The sequence below is a fragment of the Chaetomium strumarium genome, assembly GCF_033439665.1.
Source record: "Chaetomium strumarium strain CBS 333.67 chromosome Unknown B0T15scaffold_6, whole genome shotgun sequence".
NCBI lineage: Eukaryota > Fungi > Ascomycota > Sordariomycetes > Sordariales > Chaetomiaceae > Chaetomium > Chaetomium strumarium.
Genome location: NW_026944434.1, coordinates 3,083,230 through 3,101,942, shown reverse-complemented (window position 1 = coordinate 3,101,942; position 18,713 = coordinate 3,083,230). Strand labels below are relative to the sequence as shown.

General features: G+C 52.5%; 4 protein-coding genes across 4 annotated transcripts; 2 read left to right on the top strand and 2 right to left on the bottom strand.

Moving 5' to 3' along the window:
• Window positions 1-265: 265 nt before the first annotated feature.
• Window positions 266-5,961, top strand: B0T15DRAFT_541155 (glycoside hydrolase family 18 protein). Its single transcript, XM_062869838.1, is given in 9 exon segments — window positions 266-2,496; window positions 2,639-2,832; window positions 2,908-2,993; window positions 3,074-3,109; window positions 3,183-3,443; window positions 3,586-4,352; window positions 4,429-4,525; window positions 4,608-5,906; window positions 5,921-5,961. The coding sequence occupies 8 exon segments, from the start codon at window positions 436-438 to the stop codon at window positions 5,783-5,785; spliced, it is 4,680 nt and encodes a 1,559-aa protein (XP_062719540.1). The 5' UTR covers window positions 266-435; the 3' UTR covers window positions 5,786-5,906; window positions 5,921-5,961.
• A 1,181-nt stretch (window positions 5,962-7,142) lies between these two features.
• On the bottom strand, window positions 7,143-7,794 carry B0T15DRAFT_402536 (Alpha/Beta hydrolase protein; the record flags this gene model as incomplete). Its single annotated transcript, XM_062865169.1, has 3 exons — window positions 7,143-7,450; window positions 7,511-7,675; window positions 7,746-7,794. Coding segments are annotated over 3 exons (522 nt in total), but the record flags the coding sequence as incomplete, so codon positions are not given.
• Window positions 7,795-10,229: 2,435 nt separating this feature from the next.
• On the bottom strand, window positions 10,230-12,318 carry B0T15DRAFT_504920 (Alpha/Beta hydrolase protein; the record flags this gene model as incomplete). Its single annotated transcript, XM_062867514.1, has 2 exons — window positions 10,230-10,697; window positions 12,299-12,318. 2 exons carry the CDS (start codon window positions 12,316-12,318, stop codon window positions 10,298-10,300), a joined length of 420 nt encoding a protein of 139 aa, XP_062719538.1. The 3' UTR covers window positions 10,230-10,297.
• Window positions 12,319-12,386: 68 nt separating this feature from the next.
• On the top strand, window positions 12,387-13,779 carry B0T15DRAFT_541147 (uncharacterized protein). The gene has a single exon (XM_062869837.1). It carries the CDS (start codon window positions 12,860-12,862, stop codon window positions 13,328-13,330), a length of 471 nt encoding a protein of 156 aa, XP_062719537.1. The 5' UTR covers window positions 12,387-12,859; the 3' UTR covers window positions 13,331-13,779.
• The last annotated feature ends 4,934 nt before the right edge of the window (window positions 13,780-18,713 follow it).

The window sequence follows — 18,713 nt, the reverse complement described above, 5'->3', positions numbered from 1 at the left end:
CGACGCATGTAAAGCTGTTGGTTCTGCGAGCCGCATGATGTATCCGAGTTTGTCACTATTGTTGTTGCCACAATACATCACGGATGTACCTGCTTACACTACGAGGTACACCTTGCCCGGCGCCTACCTAGGCAAGATACACTCGCACATACCCTGCGAGCACATGCAGACCATGGACGGTAGCATCTTCTGGCCCCAATATGTCTCCACTGGACAGCCCCTGTTGCTGCAGGTACCCTCTCCGGTTAACCATACTTTGGGCCCTTGAACGTGGACGGCTGCCTTGGGCGTGGGATCGCGAGATGTCGTACCAGTCGTTTTCTACTCAATAGTCCTTCCACTCGACGCATTTCCTGCGTGCCACATCGGCCTCCAAACCTCCTCTAGTCCTTCTGTTTCCGTCGTCCTGTCCCTCGGCCCTTATGGTAGCTGAGGATGAAGCCAGTATACGTCTTTCTCCTGTCAGCGGCCGCTGGGGTAGTGCACGGGGCGGTCGACCTTGACGGTTCCAGGGTCGTGCAGCCGCTTGCAGATGGCGACCCTTCACCCATTGCCGATACACTCACCTACATGCCGGAGCAACACGACTGTCCTTTGCCATGCGATGTCGACTACGCAAACGTTCACAAATGGACTCCTTACTACTCGGTCAGCCGTCTCTATCGCTGTGAGCGGCCGATGCTTTTGCATTTCTCGGTTCTGCTTCCTCTGGATGACCCAAGAACCGACGTCCTCATACGGGGTTGTACACTGGACAGAGATCCCGCTTCTACTAGCGACCGGAGCATTACAAACGCTTCTTCTATGCCAATCGACAATCCCAAATTGGGAACCGGCCTGTTCCAAGCCAGCATAAACGTTGCGCCGGCATGTGCCATCGAGGGCAGGGAAACCAGCGGGGAGCTGGTGTTTAGGGCCAGCGGCGGCAGGGCATCTGACCAAGAAGCACTGGCCCTTTTGGACGGCATGAAGGACTTCTTCAACACGACAGACAACTGTGACGAGACATTTCTCTTCGCATACCACAAACAGACGGTTGCCGGCATGCACATTGGCGCCGGCCTGGGCAAGCGAACCGTGGCGTCTGTGCTCCAGGTTGTCGCCGGCCGGCTTCGAGCGGGCGATTCGGTGGCCAATCAAACCGTTGCCGAGATCTGCGGCGGCGGAAGGGGAGCCGAGACTGTGTTCGGTCTCTCTGTCGACACCACTGGCGACATCGCGGCTGTTCAGAGAACCGTAGTCGCCTGGAGTCGGGGTGACTGCGCCGACGGCAATGCCCATGGGCCTCCTCAGCCGCATGAGACGCTTGCCGTCAAGGTCTTCGATATTGCTTCTACGCCCCTGACAGACGACGACGAGTCCGTCATCCGTGGCACCAACACCACCACCGCCAACACCGCCAACACTACATCACCAGCCCTAGTCCATCCACGGAACTGGAGCGCCAACCACGCTTGGCAGCGAGCAGCTGCGCTTGGAAAGCGTGCAACGTGCGCCTACATCCGAGTCGAGGCCGGCGACGGCTGTGCCTCTCTTACCGCCAAATGCGGGATTCGGGGCGCCGACTTTGCCAAGTACAACCCCAAACCTAATCTATGCTCCAGCCTCCAGGCTGGAGACTACGTCTGTTGCTCTGGGGGCGATCCCTACACGGAGCCCAAGCCCGAGGCCCCAAAGCCCAACCCCGACGGGTCTTGCGCAGTCCACTTCATCCAGAACACCGACACATGCGAGCTGCTGGGCAAGCGATTTGGGTTGACCGAGGCCCAGATCGAGTCCTTCAACAAAGGCAAGACCTGGGGCTGGACCGAGTGCAGAACTATGCTCGCCGGGTACAACATGTGCCTTAGCACCGGATCCGCGCCGCTCCCCCCTCCGCAACAGGGCACGCAGTGTGGGCCGCTGGTCCCAGGCACCCAGTGGACCAACACCTCGATCCCCATGACGGACCTCAACCCGTGTCCGCTCAGGGCCTGCTGCAGCAACTGGGGTCACTGCGGCCCCTTTCCCGCGCACTGCGACATTCACGCGCCCCCTGGCGGTGGGCCCGGGGTGAAACTCCCGGGCTTCGACAGCACCTGCGTCTCGAGCTGCGGCAACGAGATCAAGCAAAACTCCGGGCCACCGGCCACCTTTTCGCGCATCGGCTATTACGAATCGTGGAATATGAACCGGGATTGCCTGTGGCTCAAGGCCGAGAACGCGAATGCCGACTGGTCCTACACCCACATCCACTGGGGCTTTGCCGAGATCGACCCAGCGACCTGGACAGTCGTCCTGAAAGACCCCCACAACCAGTGGCAGTCTTTCAAGAATCTCCCTCTTGTGAAGAGAATTGTCTCGTTTGGCGGTTGGGCCTACTCCACGGAGCCTGCGACCTACAACATTATTCGACAAGCTATTATCGCTAATCGTGAGACGTTTGCAACGAATGTAGCCAAATTTGTCATGGACGAGGGTATCGATGGTGTTGATATCGACTGGGAATATCCGGGGGTAAGTTGACTGCATTGGTCCAACGGTTTTCCCTCTCTCCTTCTGTCCCTGCTCCCTTTCCTCTTTCCCAATCCGCGAAGATAAACCTGAAGTCCGCGGCTCTGGTCCGATACGAGACAAACAACAAACTAACACGCTTCAGGCCCCCGACATCTACGTGGACGGGGTGCCCATTGGTCAGCAGGGCGACGGCGTAACCTATCTCCGGTTCTTGACGGCCCTCAAGAGCAAGCTCCCAAACAAGTCCGTCTCCATCGCGGCGCCAGCGTCGTACTGGTATCTGAAGGCCTTTCCCATCGACCGCATTGCTGCCGTGATTGACTACATTGTATACATGTGAGTAAGCCCGGCGTGTTTGCTTCATCCTCTATCCTTCCGGCCTTGGGACTAAGTCTCCCATGCTCGCCGCAGGACCTACGATCTCCACGGCCAGTGGGATTACGGCAATCCGAACGCGTACGACTCTTGCCCGTCTGGCAAATGCATCAGAAGCCACGGTAGGGTCCTGTGCTGTCTGGTAAAAAAGGGTGTTGGCGATAATACCGGGAACTGACCCTGACGCCCTTTTCTTTACTAGTGAACCTCACGGAAACTAGGAACACTCTTTCGCTAAGTGCGTCTGGACGTACCAACTAGCCCTGTCAACGGAGTCTCGGGCGCTAACCTTCGAAACAATTGTTTTACAGTTACGAAAGCCGGAGTGCCCAACAACAAGATCTTTGTCGGCGAGGCGAGCTACGGCAGGTCCTTCCACATGGCTGTTGAGGGCTGCTGGGGACCCATGTGTGACTTTACGGGCACCCGACTCCAGTCAGACGCGAAGCCAGGAAGGTGTACCAACTCGCCGGGATATATGGCATACGCCGAAATCAACGAGCTTATCCGCAGCGGAGCGGGGCAGGTTGTGCATGACCACGATTCCAACACCGATGTTCTGTTATACGAAGGTTTACAATCTCGCTCTGCTCTTTCTCTCGTACCCCAAGTCAGCATCTCTTGACCAGTTGTCATGCAGCTCAGCCTCCAAAGATCCCAACTCTCCCTTTGACCGTTCGTCTGACGCAACACGCTAACGCGGTCTGGGGCCAGGCGACTACATCAGTTACATGACGCCAACAACGATGAGGACGCGGCAGGCCGACTGGAAGAAGCTCAACTTTGCGGGCACAATCGACTGGGCCATCGACCTGCAGGCCTTTGGCCAAGAAGATTTCGACGTGCCGGCCACCGTACCGCCAGCCGGGGAAGAGGCCTGTATCGCGGGGGAAAGCCCTGATCTGAATGCCGACTCGCTCTGTCAGTTTGCTTGTGCCTACGGCGTCTGTCCGGAACCAACGTGCATATGCACTCTGACCGGGCCTGCCATGGCGCTCCCGGCCGTGGCGTCGAACCAGGAGTTCATGGCCTGGGACGAGCTGAACGTGGATCTCCAGCGTCTCTGCAAGTTTGCCTGCAAGTACGGCTACTGTCCGCCAGACGCGTGCACCACTCCGGTCGTGGATGAGTATGAGGACGGGTCTGTCGACTCCAGCCTCGACCTGGGCGGCATGATGGACAGGGGCAAGTACAACGACCTGCAAGATCAGTGCATGCTCTTCAAGTACCCGCAGTACCGGGATCCGGAGAACTGCCTTGCTGAATGCATAGACGAAGTCGAAGCAGCCAAGGCCGAGGGCCGGACCACCAACTATGGCTGCGTCGGCAACTTCCCGCTTGACAAGGATCTTCCGTGGACACTGTACCCTGGAAGTCAGGATCCTGACAATGTCTATGTGCCGGGGAAGTGTGTATGCGACAACATGCTCGTCAACTTCATTGCCGATACCATTATCGACGCCCTCCCCATCATTGCCCAGGTATGTCAATCCCTATTTCGCGTCTGGATACCCGAAGAAGGAGCATGGCATTTCTCTAACGCCAAAGCCGTACTAGATTGGCTGTTACGTCGTGATGTCAACATTCAAGTTGATCCTCGACGTAGGGTTGGAAGCGATTCCGGGTGCAGGCAAGATTCTGGACGCCGGGTTAGGTAGGTGTACTATGCATATGCCCCTCCCCCTTCCGACCCAATACTTACCATTAGAACTCGTTTTGACGTCCCTTGTGAGTAGATGCCGTGGCCACAGCTGCCCAACTGCTCTCTTACGCATATCCACCCGACCAGGATCCCGTCGGAGCTTTCTCGTGGTGGCTCAGCCCCTGTGGAGGAGATGACCTGGTCCCGGACGAGATCAAGCAGGTCTTCGACACGCTTAGCTCCCTCGCCGATGGCGTGTCCAGCTTTGAGGTACCCAAGAACATTCCGAAGGGCAGCGGGAAAAAAGGAGACGCCGCGAACCCTACCGATCGTTCCAAGCCCAAAGCGGGTACCGGCACGGGCCCCAACGGCACGGGCAGCGGCGCAGTCAGGAAGAAGAAGAAGTGTCGCGTTCCACCTAAGCAGTCCACCATCATCCTGGGCGAAGCAAAGAACACCCTTCGCTTGCAGTCGTGTGTTACCGATTCCAACGGTGACGCTTCGACGACCAAGGACGACTACATCGTCACGTCGTTGACTTTTGGCCCGACCCCGACGACCGTGGAGAAGGTCTGCAGCAAAGCGTGGACCCAAGCTTGCTATCATTACAGTTCGGCCATCGCCCAGAACAGCGCATGGGATTCGCTCAAGTGCGTGCATGGGAGCGTCGTGGCGCCGGAAGCAACGTACCGTCCTGGGCCTGATAAGTGGTACAGACAACACCACGAAAGTTGGAGGAAAGGGAAGGCTGCTGAAGCTTTGCGCGACCATCGTGCATGCCAGGTCGACGAATGGCCACCACGCTACTTCCTTCAAAAGGGCGTCAGTGATGAGTTGAAAAAGGCCGGGGAAAAGGGCGGCCAGCTCATGCGCTACCTGCCGGCCAAGGAGAACGGGCTCGCTGGGGGGACGTTCAAGAGCGTTTGCTTCAAACCCCACATCGAATCATGGACGCCCGCCGAGTTCAAGAAAAGGTGGGATGCAGTGCCCCTCGTCAAAAAGGTCCCGGCGGATGACAAGAAAGTCAACAGCCTGGCCACCTCGCTGCAGGTCGACGTGACGCCCTACTTCCGCTTCTCCAAGTTTGAGCATGCTGCCAACCCTCTGCGGGACGCTGGCATGTGGGACAACCCGTGCTGGCCCAAGAGGGGGGCGTCCAAAGACCCGGGATTCACGCTCTGGCACAATGATGAGTGGTACACGACGCACACGCCCAATCCCCGGTACGATTTCTCAAAGCCGTATCAGAAGGGGGGTCCGAACGGAGACTAGTTGCCATCGCTACTGGCACATTCTGCGACCGCAGGATCCTGGTGCGGAGGACGAAGGGGGTAGAGTGAGGAGCTTGCTTGAATAGCTTATCCAGGACGTGGGACAGCAATATATATATATATATATATATATATATATATATATATACTAGGTAGTAACGATGTTCTCTGCTCCACGAACACAAATACTCCCAACCTTAGACGGCGCCATCGGCCGCCTTTGGTAAGGCATCTTGCCCGTGCTCGACTCGACAGGGTTAACCTCACCGTAACACACGCAGCACCCTGTTTGGTCATATATTACGCACCCTTTTCATCAACACCCAAGACGCCGCTAATGTACCGTCTCTTCTTCCCGCCGTTAATATCGAACACAGAATCATCCCAGCGGCAGGATTATGGATCAGATAGTAGGTGCTGAGGCTGGGACGTGTATGTTAGGCTGCAACTGGTTAAGTGAAGTAGTACTACTGTACTATCTCGCGGTATTGGCGGAATACAGCGCTGTCCTGAAGTGGTAGGAAAGCAGGCAATGTCTAAAATTGTTATCCAGAGACTATAATACACATTACTGCAGATATTTCGCAAGAAACGCCACCTGCACCCTGATAGTCTCATCGAACCTGTCGTCCACATGGAGCACATCCATATGGCCCTTCTCAGGCACCACATACAACTCCTTTGGCCCGGTAAGGCGGCTGTAGATAACACCATACTTCCGCTTCACATACGGTAGCTCTTCGTGCTCCACCGTGAGCTGCAGCACCGGCGTCGGCGCGACAAACGGCAACAGGTCCTCAAACGGCCAGGCCATCATGTTATACAACCCGCGAACCGGGATCTGGTTGCTGAACCCCGGAATGCGCTCAAACGTACTCACCGCATCGTCCAGACTCATCTTCTCAGTGCCCCGGAACAGCCGATAGTCATAGACAGTCCCATCCTCGTCCCCCAGCCCAACAAGCGGCATGCACAGCGGCGGATTTCCCCTCGCACGCGATTCGTTGTCGCGCATCGCGAGCGCGAGCAACCGGTCCCGCTTGTCCCGGTCCTCCAAGTCCAGCGGCACAGCCGGACAGACGGCGACGACGGCTCTGACGCGCCGGTCCAGCGCGGCAGCAGCTAGCGCGCAGGCACCGGAGAAAGAGATGTCTGCTCTCGAAAGGCCCCGCAAACAGATTTAATTGACCACATCCGTTCGGCAAATGGTCGTTCCCCTACAGTTAACTTCGACCCGAGAACTCGAAAACAAAGACACTTCTATGGTACATTATTCATTGTAGACGTCTCTAATATTATGCCCGAGCACCTGTTTCATCCCCACCCAGGCCTCCCTCGTCTATAACCCGAGCTTAAGTCTAGTAATAATGAACCGTCCTGTCCGGCAGCGTGTACCCAATCATGATAAAGTCCTTCCAGACGGCCGTGTCATTCCGCGCCATCTCGATCTCGGGGACGGTGCAGGTCTGAAACATATCCCAGAAGTAGCATTCCACCGGTGGGTGGGAAGGTTCGTCGTTCATGATGCCCGACACATCGTCCGGCCCAGTGGTGGAGTAGGCCTTTCCATTGCACTCGGCGGTCGAGACCTTCCCGGTTGCGACGTCCTTGTTGAACATGACTCTCCTGAAGATCTCGTAGGCGGTCTCAGGTTGATACCATGGGACTGGACAAGGTTAGCCAAAGGATTGCATTGTCCTAAGCTGGAATCATTGGCTGGACTCACCTTCATGTCCGGCTCCGAAGACGCGGGAAAAGGACAGGTTGCCGTACTGTCGAACGAGGCCACTGGCGTAGTTCTTGTTCGTCTGGAGGTTGGCGTAGCCAGCGCGGTGGAAGCTGTCGCTGATCTTGGATTCGATGGCGAGGCTGACTTGTTCACCCCCGTACCCTGTTTGAGAATTGAGATTAGCCGAAGCTTCGGCCGCAGGAGGAGTGTAGAGGGCGGATAAGCAACTTACAGTTGCATTGGTAGTCGCGGTCCCCGTACATCAGAGCCACCTTCACCCCCTAGTCGAGCAACTCGCCGAGGATCTCAACATTCCTACCCAGCACGAAGTCGCCAGTCCCAGTGAATGCTACGTCTTGTCAGAATGAACCCCCTCAACATAAACGGTGCCGGTAATCATACCATCACTCGCTGCCTTGGAGAGACCCATGATATTGAGCGGCACGCCCAGCTCAAGTTGAACCTCTTTTGAGTTGAGGTAGCCACCGGCCCACTTATGCGGGAAAGACCCCAGGACCATGGCCGTGATATCGAACACATCTCTGGCTCCCACTAGAGAGACGGGTCCGTCTCGATTAGTCATCCCAATTGATTATGTCAGCCCCCAAAATTACCCCGCGCTCGCCCCCCTGAACTGCGTGCCCCTGAACTGCGTTGCGCGCCCCTGAATGCCATCACCACTGCTACCAACGCTATTGCAATGGCTACCTTTCCAGACGACTGCCTGCCCCCCGAAGGCCATTTCGCGTCTCGACAGGCCTTATTCGAAGCCATCAATCTATGGGCCAAGCCAAGGGGCTATGCCTTCGTCACCCAAAGATCCACGAAGGAGAAGAATGGCACTTCGACAGTGATCTACGCATGCGATCGATCTCGTCAGCCCCTAAGCGGCTCGTTGGAGCGCCAGAGAAGAACAATAACGCGAAGGACGAATTGCCTTTTCTCTATACTAGCAAAAGAGACAGCTGACGGTAGCTGGGCTCTCAAGTATCGCTCTGATTATCGCTTTGCTGGGCATAACCACGAACCAAGCCAACACCCATCCGCCTATCCAGTCCATCGACAACTCTCTAGAGGTATATCGCAACTTGCAAGCTTCTCGAATGCTGGCCTTGCGCCAAAGGAGATCTAGACTCTTGTACGGCAAAATAGCTCGCTAGCTATACGGCAAGATATCTATAATTGGGTTATAGAGATTCGTTGGGATATATACGAAGGCTAGAGTCTAATTTAAGCGCTTGCTAACTAGCTCGATAAGGAAGGTTTTTGGAGCCGAATCTAGTTTACAGAGGATAGCCGAGTTACTACAGTCCTATTTGCTTATCCTAATTCTCTCGCCTACCTCTAAGCGTATCCTAAACTCCTCCTTCTCGACTATACGTATAAGACGAATAAATACAGTATGCCTTTTCTCGATATGATTGGCGTTGATATAGCATAACGATCTTTTTGTATTGCATTTGCATTCTTAAGTGGCAAGATAGAAGAAGACTATCTCTAGGTACTTAAGCGGTTAAAGGCACTATACAAGCAATGCAATGTATCTCTCCTATCTATTATTCTTATAGACCGCTGCCTTGCAGTGATGAATATAGCCTTAGCCCTCTTCCCTTTAGCTATAACACTTATCTATATTTGGCATGCGAATAAGGCAGTCCTTATACAATGCTAGCTAGCATTTCCAGAGGCTGAGGCATAGAAGGAGTTCTATCGCTTCTGGCACTCGATTATTAACTCGTCAACTTAAGAGGCCTATGCTAAACAGCTTGCCGAGATGCAGAAGAAATATATTCCCTAGCATCTTAAGGAGGTTGGATATATCAAGACTACTTGGCTTATTCTATTTAAGGAGAAGCTTGTTAGGGCTTAGGTTGACCAGTCGACTTATTTTGGCAATATAGCTACCTCATAAGTTGAAGGGATTCATATGCTCCTTAAGTCGTATTTAAAGAGGTCGACATTCGATCTTTTTAAGGCCTAGAAGGCTATCCAACTTGCTCTCTAAAACTAACTCTCTGAGTTATAAGTATACCAGGCGAAGCAACAAATCCGAACTCCTCTTGAGCTTTCAGGGGCTTTATTTGGAGCTGTTCGAGGCTAGGTATTATACGAGGCAATAAGGAAGGTAGAGGAACAATAGAAGTTGCTTGCAAGGACCGACCCTCCCCCCTCTCCTATTTGTACAGGCACCTTCTCTCGAGTGTATAGGCTACCATGCTTATATGTGCTTGAGAGTCTGCAAGGCGAGGCTCTTCTTCTTAACCACTTCCACCTGCACTGGCATTTGACGCGCGAGGGAGCCCCGCAACTACTCCTTGAGCCTCGCCAGCTTATTGAGCCAGTTCGGGCTCGAAGCTCACTCCTACAGTCAAGTACTAAACGGGAGCCCAGTCAATTTGAAGTGGTTGAGGCGGCCCAGGCCCAGTCCCGTCGGGCCCCAACCACGTGTTCGAAGTGCCACGCAGTTGGCCATATAAGGTCCTCGAGGGCATGCCCTTTGCGGTATTCAAATGTACTGTAGTTAGGTAGCCAGAGTAGTGCTTGGTGGTGTAATTCAGGGGCGCGCAACGCAGTTCAGGGGCACGCAGTTCAGGGGCGAGCGCGGGGTAATTTTTGGGGCTGACATAATCAATTGGGATGACTAATCGAGACGGACCCGTCTCTCTAGTGGGAGCCCACATCTCTCTGTGGTTGTGTCAGCAATAAGAACGTACGCCGGAAGCAGCAATCGCAAGAACGCACCCCTCTATCCTGCACGCCAGTCCACATTGTGCCGAAGCAGAACTAAAAAGCACCGCTGCAGGCCTTGTTGACCTCGTCGACATTGCCCAACCCCGTTGGATCCTGTGCTGCCGCAAGGGCCCGGCAGGCCTCGACGCGCTGGCGACACGCGGGGAAGCTGTTCACCCGCGCGTTATACTCGGTCTCATTGATCGTCTGCACTCCGTATGTGTTGTTGTGCGCCATGCGCGGATACGAGGGCATTTGCGTGAGAATGTCGAGGCAGCCGTTGACGATGCCCACGGTGTCGAGCCGGAGGGGAACGGCGCCGTCCCCGAGGGTTCCATCTGCGATCTTCTGGTTTTGCTTGGTGAAGAAGTCGGCGAAGGGTTGGCCATAGTGCCCGCCATACGACTCGGACCAGATGCTGAATTTGTTGTCTCTGGGCTTGTACTTGGGGAATCTGGAGGTGGACGGGTTAGCATGGGTCACTCAGTAATAGAGAATGGAGAAGTCTTACTCCTGCATCCAGATCTACATAAAGTGCCACGCGGCAAGGGCGGCTGTAGCAGTGGTATTTGCGGTCGATAAGATGTCTTGAGAAGGAAAAACGCCAAGGAGGGTGGTCGTATTCAGCTCGGGAGCCGGGGACGACTGAAGGCAACCGCCAGCAAGCCGTGGAAGGAAGATGACACTAAGGTTGTTCTATATATAACCAACTGTAAAACGGCCAATATAACCAAGCGATATCCAAATCTAGAGGTTGATTGGAAATATATTTCGAAACAACTCTAGGAATAGAGCAAGTTTCTCGTCGACGGTAAGAAGATAACCGTTACAGTGACGTTCTACTACTAGAGTGTAGATGCTGGAAAGACCGGCAGAGGTAGGGCAACGGCCAATTAACAAGTAGACTTGGAAGCCAGAACTGTTAGTCTTGAACAAGGGGCATGTATCAAGAAGGCATATCTCCTTATACATTGTCCAGGGCCGCCGTATATAAAAGCCTCTAACCATTGCTAACAGAACAACAGAAAACATTAAGTTATCCCCTTTAGCCTTATTATATTAGGATGCTTGCCGACTATATACAGGAAGGAAAGCCGTTGAATAGGCACAATAATATCCTAGAAGAATTTCGCTGTATGGTCCGGGATGCAGAACGCAAGCGCGAGGAGAGAGTATAGAAAGAGCAGGACAAGACACGCAAGAGGAGGCAACGAGATTCGAATAGCTCCACTACTAGTAGCATGGCCAATCTATGTCTTCAATATATAACCAGAAACGGCATCACACCCAGCATTCCACACTCTCCCAGCCTTGTTTTCCCAACGTCTCCCTTGATACGGCTCGACCTACTTAGGGAAGACGCAGTTAGGGAATACAATACTTGGCATCAAGGTCAGGTCGGCACCAAAGAACAAAAAAACATTACAATACAGCTCGAGAATTGGCGCTAAAAGAATATTACAATCTCAACATCCTTACAACCAACAAGAAGAAGATGCATCGTTTCTACCTCAATCACGGAAGACTAGATGGGGTTGCATAGTATTTTGTTAGTAGTGTTAGGGAATTTTTAGAGGATCGCGCGAAAAGAGCACGGTTTTAGGCATATAATAGAATAGTTTCAGAGAAGATTGTATTTCCATTCTAATATTCACTCTACTAATCTATCGATGTATATCTATGCTATTCTAAAGTGGCTTTTGACAATCTTCTTATCCTATCTAACGATTCTAATTTACATCTAGAGGTATTCTTTAAAGTCAGCCTATATAAGATCAGCATTCTATCGAGCTATCTTCCTAATACAGTTCTTGAGGGAGCTGAAGAACGGCTCGTGTCACGGATCAGTAGGTGCAAGCCAGGCGTAAAGCTCTGGTGGGCAACTGACTGTATTGCAAGAATACTGAACTTGCAGGAGGAAAGGAATCCTCGAAGGCTGCCAAGGTGCGAAGAAGTCTAAATACAGGATGTGGGGCACATGCCCAGATGTGGAAGGTAGGGCACCAACTAGGTCGACCAATCATGCATGCATGCACCGGAAGCTAGGCACATGACTCAGCAATGGCCTGTGCCATGGTACGGTGGGTTCCACCGTCACACGAATCTACCAAGGTTGTATTTATCTCGGACTGTATGCGGCTGAGCTATACTAATGGGAGAGGTTGTGACGCTGCAGAAAAGGAACGACGCCAAAGACTTACTCTTACTCTATTGATCTTCTTTACGTCTTTTGAGGCAGTTGGTGGAAGATTTGTCCTATTCCAGATGCCTGGTGCGGCGCGCGGCGCTCCAGACGTCATCGACGTCATGAGAGGCGATTCGGCGTCCCCAGGAGTGGGATATCGCCGCCCCCAGCGCAAGAGGGTGAAAACGACAAGGGCGATAGAATCGATACAGCAACAAAACGATATGGACTAGGAGGAAGAAAACAGTAGCGAAAGGATGTTGAGAAACCACAAAACCCGTACAATTCGGGCCGCAGCGGCCGAGAGCGTAGGAGAGGGAATCCAGGACCAGGAGCAACCCGCGGACTGCAACTTCGACAACAAATTGGATATCATCAAGAAAGAATTTCAGCTTTAATTCGAAAAGCTCAGGGATCATATGGTAGAATAAATGGCCAGAATGACGGCCCAATTGACCGAAGAACTATCGCAGGCGCAAGAGCAACTTACCCAAGCCCGCCGCAAGCTCGAGGACACTAGACTGCAGCTCCACGCTATGAACGAGGCTCAGGAGGCCCCCCTAACTCGGCCTACATACGCAGACGTCGCCCGATATACACCTCCTACCAGCGCTCCTAGTCTGGCATCCTCCGGAAGTCGGACGACGACGCCAGAGCCAGTATTCTGTACGGTAGACGTGACTAAGGTACTAGAGGAATATATCGAAGAGGCTACACCGGTGGCCTTTCGCAAGCTTATCGAGAACGAGATGCAAGTGCCGGGAGACCAACCCAAATGGCGGTGCCTTGCCGTCACCAGAGACAGAGGAAACATCAACCGCCTTAGAGTCATCGGCAGGAACGAAGTGGAAGTAAAGAAAATCAAGGATATCATTGAAGCGAAGAAGGCGCCGGGTGCATAGGTTCTACAGGACCAGCTATACCCAGTCAAAGTTGACAACGTCAACCGTACGGCGGTTCTCGACCCCGAAGGCAAGGTCCTCCCAGGAGCTACGGAAACCCTAGGCCGAGAGAACGATGTGCAAGTCGCTAAGTTGGCTTGGTTAAGCCAGAGGGATACTGCAAAAGCGTATGGATCGATGGTGGTATATATCACCAAAGCTGGCGACGCTAAGAGGCTTATCAATAAGGGCTTCTTCTACACAAGAGGCGAATCGGGATATATAGGGGTCTTCGAACATCGGACACGGCCGGACCAGTGCTATAACTGCCAGCAGGTCGGCTATAAAGCTTTTTAGTGTAGGAACCCTTAGGTATATAGAAGGTGCACCAACGAGGGCCACCGTTATAGCGAGTGCTCAGCGGCTATACCAAAGTACGCCCTGTATAAAGGACCCCGCAAATTGTTCAGCAAGAATTGCCGGAAGCTCTATCCGTCTTGTCATAAGTAGAATGTTTCGGCTTATCCAGTTGAATGTCAGGAAGCAAGGGGAGGTATATAATAGCTTGATAAACAACGTAGTAATCCAGGACGCTACCGTTATAGCCATTTAGGAACCCTAGGCGCAGAGGATCTAAGGACGGCTCCTGACAACCCCTATAGGTTATTATAAATGGACCAAGATAGTCCCGTACATATAGAAGGAAGGTAGATAGGCTATCTAGAGCATGTTCTGGGTGAATAAAACCGTAGAAGCCGAGCAGGTAGCAGTAGACTTGCCGGATATCACGGCTGCAGTTATACGGCTCCCGGAGCGCATAGTCCTGGTTGCGTCGGTCTATATACCGGGTGGGGATACCAAGGCACTAAAGGACGCCTACGAGAACCTCCGCAAAGTGGTCGCAAAAACAAAGCGGGGTATAGGGACAACAGTCGATATAGTAGTTATAGGAGATTTCAACTGCCACGACCAACTATGGGGAGGAAACAACGTCTTAACCGTAAGACAAGGGGAAGCTAACCCTATTATCGACCTTATAAACAAGCTAACCCTGAGCATTCTACTCCTAAGGGGCACAATAATATGGTAAGCAGGTGGATACAACTCAACTATTGATCTGGTCCTGGCCTCGGAAGAACTAAGAGAAGCCGTGATCAAGTACAGCGTCTATAGAACGGAACATAGTTCAGATCACCATACGATCGAAACAGTCTTCGATATTAAAGTACCTATACCGACACACCATAAGCGATTGCTTCTCAAAAACGCGCTATGGAAAGACATCAGGGCCAAAATTGCAAACATACTAGGGGACACCCCAGCGAAGGGGACGGTCCAGCAGAGAACGGACCGCCTGATGTCCGCTGTCTCGGGCGCAGTATATTCCCTTACTCCCAAAGCCCGGCCATCGCCATACGCAAAGCGATAGTGGACCTCAGACCTAACGCAGCTACGGCATATCTACACGTACTGGAGGAACCGCGCTCGCTCGGAACGCCAGGCAGGCTGGAATACAGTCGAGATCGAGGAATTCGCAAAGGGCGCGGCAAAACAATACCACGATGCCATCCGGCAATAGAAGAAGAAGCACTAGAGCGAGTTCCTTGCGGACAACGACAATATTTGGAAGGCTGCAAAGTATCTAAAATCCGGAGATAACAATACGTTTGGAAGGATCCCGTAACTTGTTAGAGCAGATAGGACATGTACGGCCGACTATAGGGAGCAGGCCGAAGAGCTCCTAACAAGGTTCTTTCCTGCCTTGCCCAATACGATCGACGATGAAGGTCAGAGACTATAGAGGGCACCTATCATGATGCATATCCTCACAATAGGGGAAGTCGAGCGGCAGCTATTCGCAGCGAAGTCCTGGAAGGCACCAGGGGAGGACAGCCTGCCGGCTATGGTCTGGAAGGAAGTCTGGCAATTGGTCAAGCACCATGTACTGGCATTCTTCCGTGCCTCGCTCGAGGATGCGGCCCTTCCCAGCCAGTGGCGCCATGCTAAGATCATCCCGCTCAAGAAACCGGGCAAAGAGGACTATACCGTCGCAAAGATATAGAGACCAATCTCGCTCTTAGCAACGCTAGGCAAAGTACTAGAGTCGGTGATCGCGGAACGGCTGTCCTACGCCATAGAGACCTACGGCCTCCTGCCCACGAGCCATTTCGGCGTACGGAAGCAACGGTCAGCGGAGCAAGCGCTGGTATTTCTACAAGAGCAGATCTACACAGCCTGGAGAGGACGGAAAATTATCAGCCTTATTAGCTTCGATATCAAGGGAGCCTACAACGGAGTCTGCAAGGAACAGCTAGTGCAGAGGCTAAGGGCGCGCGGTATCCTGGAGGAGCTATGCCGATGGACCGAAGCTTTCTGCTCTGACCGTACGGCCTCTATCCAGATCAACAGGCATACTGCGGAACGATAGGATCTCCTATAGGCCGGCCTGTCCCAAGGCTTACCCCTCTCCCCTATCTTGTTCCTTTTTTTTAACGCGGATCTAGTCCAGCAGAAGATCGATAGCAACGGTAGTACGTTAGCGTTTGTCGATGACTTTACCGCCTAGGTTATAGGACCGATAGCATAGAGTACCCGACAGGGTATCGAAGCAATTATCGACAAAGCGCTAGACTAGGAGAAGAGAAGCAGAGCGACGTTTGAAGCGGATAAAACGGCCGTTATCCACTTTACCTATAAGGCCTATAAAGCTAGCTCAGAACCCTTTACCATCAAAGGTCAAGAAGTTCAGCCGAAAGATCACGTTAAGATCCTTGGAGTGGTCATAGATGCCCAGCTCAGGTACAAGCAATATATCGCAAGAGCGGCGTCTAAAGGGCTTAGTACGGCAATGGAGTTGAAACGGCTCAGTGGTCTATCTCCACGTATAGTGCGGCAGCTGTTCACCGCCATAGTCGTGCTAGTGGTGGACTATACCTCTAGTGTCTGGATGTACCAATGCAATTGGAAGACCGCGCCGGCTATATATAGGGTATAGAGGGTTGTAGCGCAAGGGATTATAGGAACGTTCAGCACGGTAGCAACCAGCGTAGCGGAAGCAGAAGCTTATATCCCTACGGCTTAAGATCGATTCTGGAAGAGGGCGGTCAAGATGTAGACAGACATCTACACCCTACCAGAGACAAATCCACTCTGTAATACCGCTTCCAGGATATATAAGTTCCGGAGATCCTACCGCTCGCTATTCTTTCAGGTAGCAGATCTCCTTAAGGATATCCCATTGGACGGCCTTGAAACCATCACTCCGGTCGTATTAGCGCCATGGGAGGGACAAGTCTGCACTACGGTTAACGGTATAGGCGTCCTATATAAGGAGACAGAATAGGCGGTCTGTATCGCCGTAAGTACCTCCGCACGAAACAACATAGTAGGGATTGGAGGAGTCGTCCGACTCCCATTGTCTACGCGAGGTGGCTTAAGGGATAAAGCCTTTAGTATAACGCTGGGCTCTAGGTTGGAGCAGAACCCGTTCTCAGGCGAGCTCGCGGCTATTAGGCACGCGCTAAGACTGATTCAAAATATCATATACTGTAAGATCATCCTTGCCACAAGCAACAAGGCGGCTGTAATGGCCTTGCAGCATCCACACCAGCAATCAGGCCAACAATATATCTATCAGGCGTACGATGTGATAAGAGCCCTATAGAGGGCTGGAAACACGATCTCGGTTGTCTAGATCCAAGCGGGTACCAAAAACGAGCTCCTCAATATAGCCAAGGTGAAAGCAAAGGAGGCAACACGGTGGCAAGCTACGCTACAGACCCAGGATCCTGCCATACAGTCGACGGCCCTTTATATCGCATGGGCAAAGCAGGCACCGCCCACGACCCTACCAGACAAAGTGGGCAGATATTCCAAGAGAGTCGATATAGCGTTACCAGGGAAGCATACTCGACTGTTATACGACAACCTGTCTCGAAGCGAGGCCGGCGTGCTTGCTCAGCTCAGAACAGGCATGGCCAAGCTCAACACATACCTGCATCGCATCGAAGCAGCCCCTTTAGATCAGTACGCGTATAGACAAGCAAGAGAGACAGTAGACCACTTCCTCTTCCGATACAAGCAATAGGATGAACACCGTACGGAGATACTACAATATACGGATGTCTATAGGGGCAACCTCTCCTTCTACCTAGGGGGAAAGTCTCCCTCGGATGACAAGCACTGGTCCCCGAACATGCAGGCGGTGCGGGCGACGATACGCTTTGCCATCGCCACAGGTCGTCTGCGGATAGAACAACCGCAGAATATAGGAAACTAACCTTACCATCCTATACCCCGACTAACACCCCCTTCACCTCGTGCCACACCGAGTAAGCATGCTTCAACTGCCGAGGATAGGACGTTGGACACTTGGGGATTGGCCTTCAAGCCTGCTTACTATTCGTACTACTAACCTACGAGCACCCGTAGTAGAGAGGGCAAAAGTGTAAGGAGTTAAGCCAGAAGAGGAGATTATACGGGCTTCAGAAGACTAGGATCTATGTTAGGATGTGTACTAGTAGACTGCCTGATAGTTGCCCTTTCGGGTTAGGCCCGCCGGGCGGAATAAATTGTGTGTGTGTGTGTGTGTATTTATCTCCTCGCAGCTCGAGGAGAAGGCACTTTATTAGTTTGAGCCTACTCTTAAAGACTGGCTAACGAACAACAAAAACACGTGGGAGAACTTTACTATAGAGGTCTTCAAGTCTTATAACAAGTTCGAAAGGGAAATTCAAAAGGTATTTAGAGACTATAATAAGAAGCTCTATATATAAGAGCGACTTATATATCTAAGGTAGACAAAGTTAGCAGCTACTTATACTATATAGTTTTGCTAGGACTTACTCTAGTGTAATATCAACGATAAAGGTCTTATATAGTTATTCTATAACGTATTTGATAAGCGAGCGGTCCAGACAAGCGAACGGTCCACTTTCCACTACCCTATGAACACTATACTCAATTGCAACACAACAACACTAGGAACCAACTATAATTACATCAGAAACAGCTAAATCTGAGGATTCTGCAGCCTCCCGGCAAGTACGTACATTATGGCCAGGCTTGCCGCATACACCACAGCACCGAACCTTCGTACGACCCCCCCCTGTACCACCACCGTCCGGCTGCGTTTCTTGTACCACCTCCCCAACCACGGCCTTCTGGTCTAGTAGATCCTTTGCATCCTATACTACAAGTGATCCTCCAAGCTATACGCGTGTTCTTTTGGCTCTCCGGCGCTTGCTTAGTGCCTCGTTGGCCTTGCGGAGCGAAGAGACCTCTGACCGAAGGAGGGCCACCTAGTGCATTATAGCCATCGTACCCTTAGTAAGTTGATCTACAGCACCTAATATTGAAGTTGGAGAGCTGTTTTGATGGTTGGCAATGCGAGTCTTGATAAGTG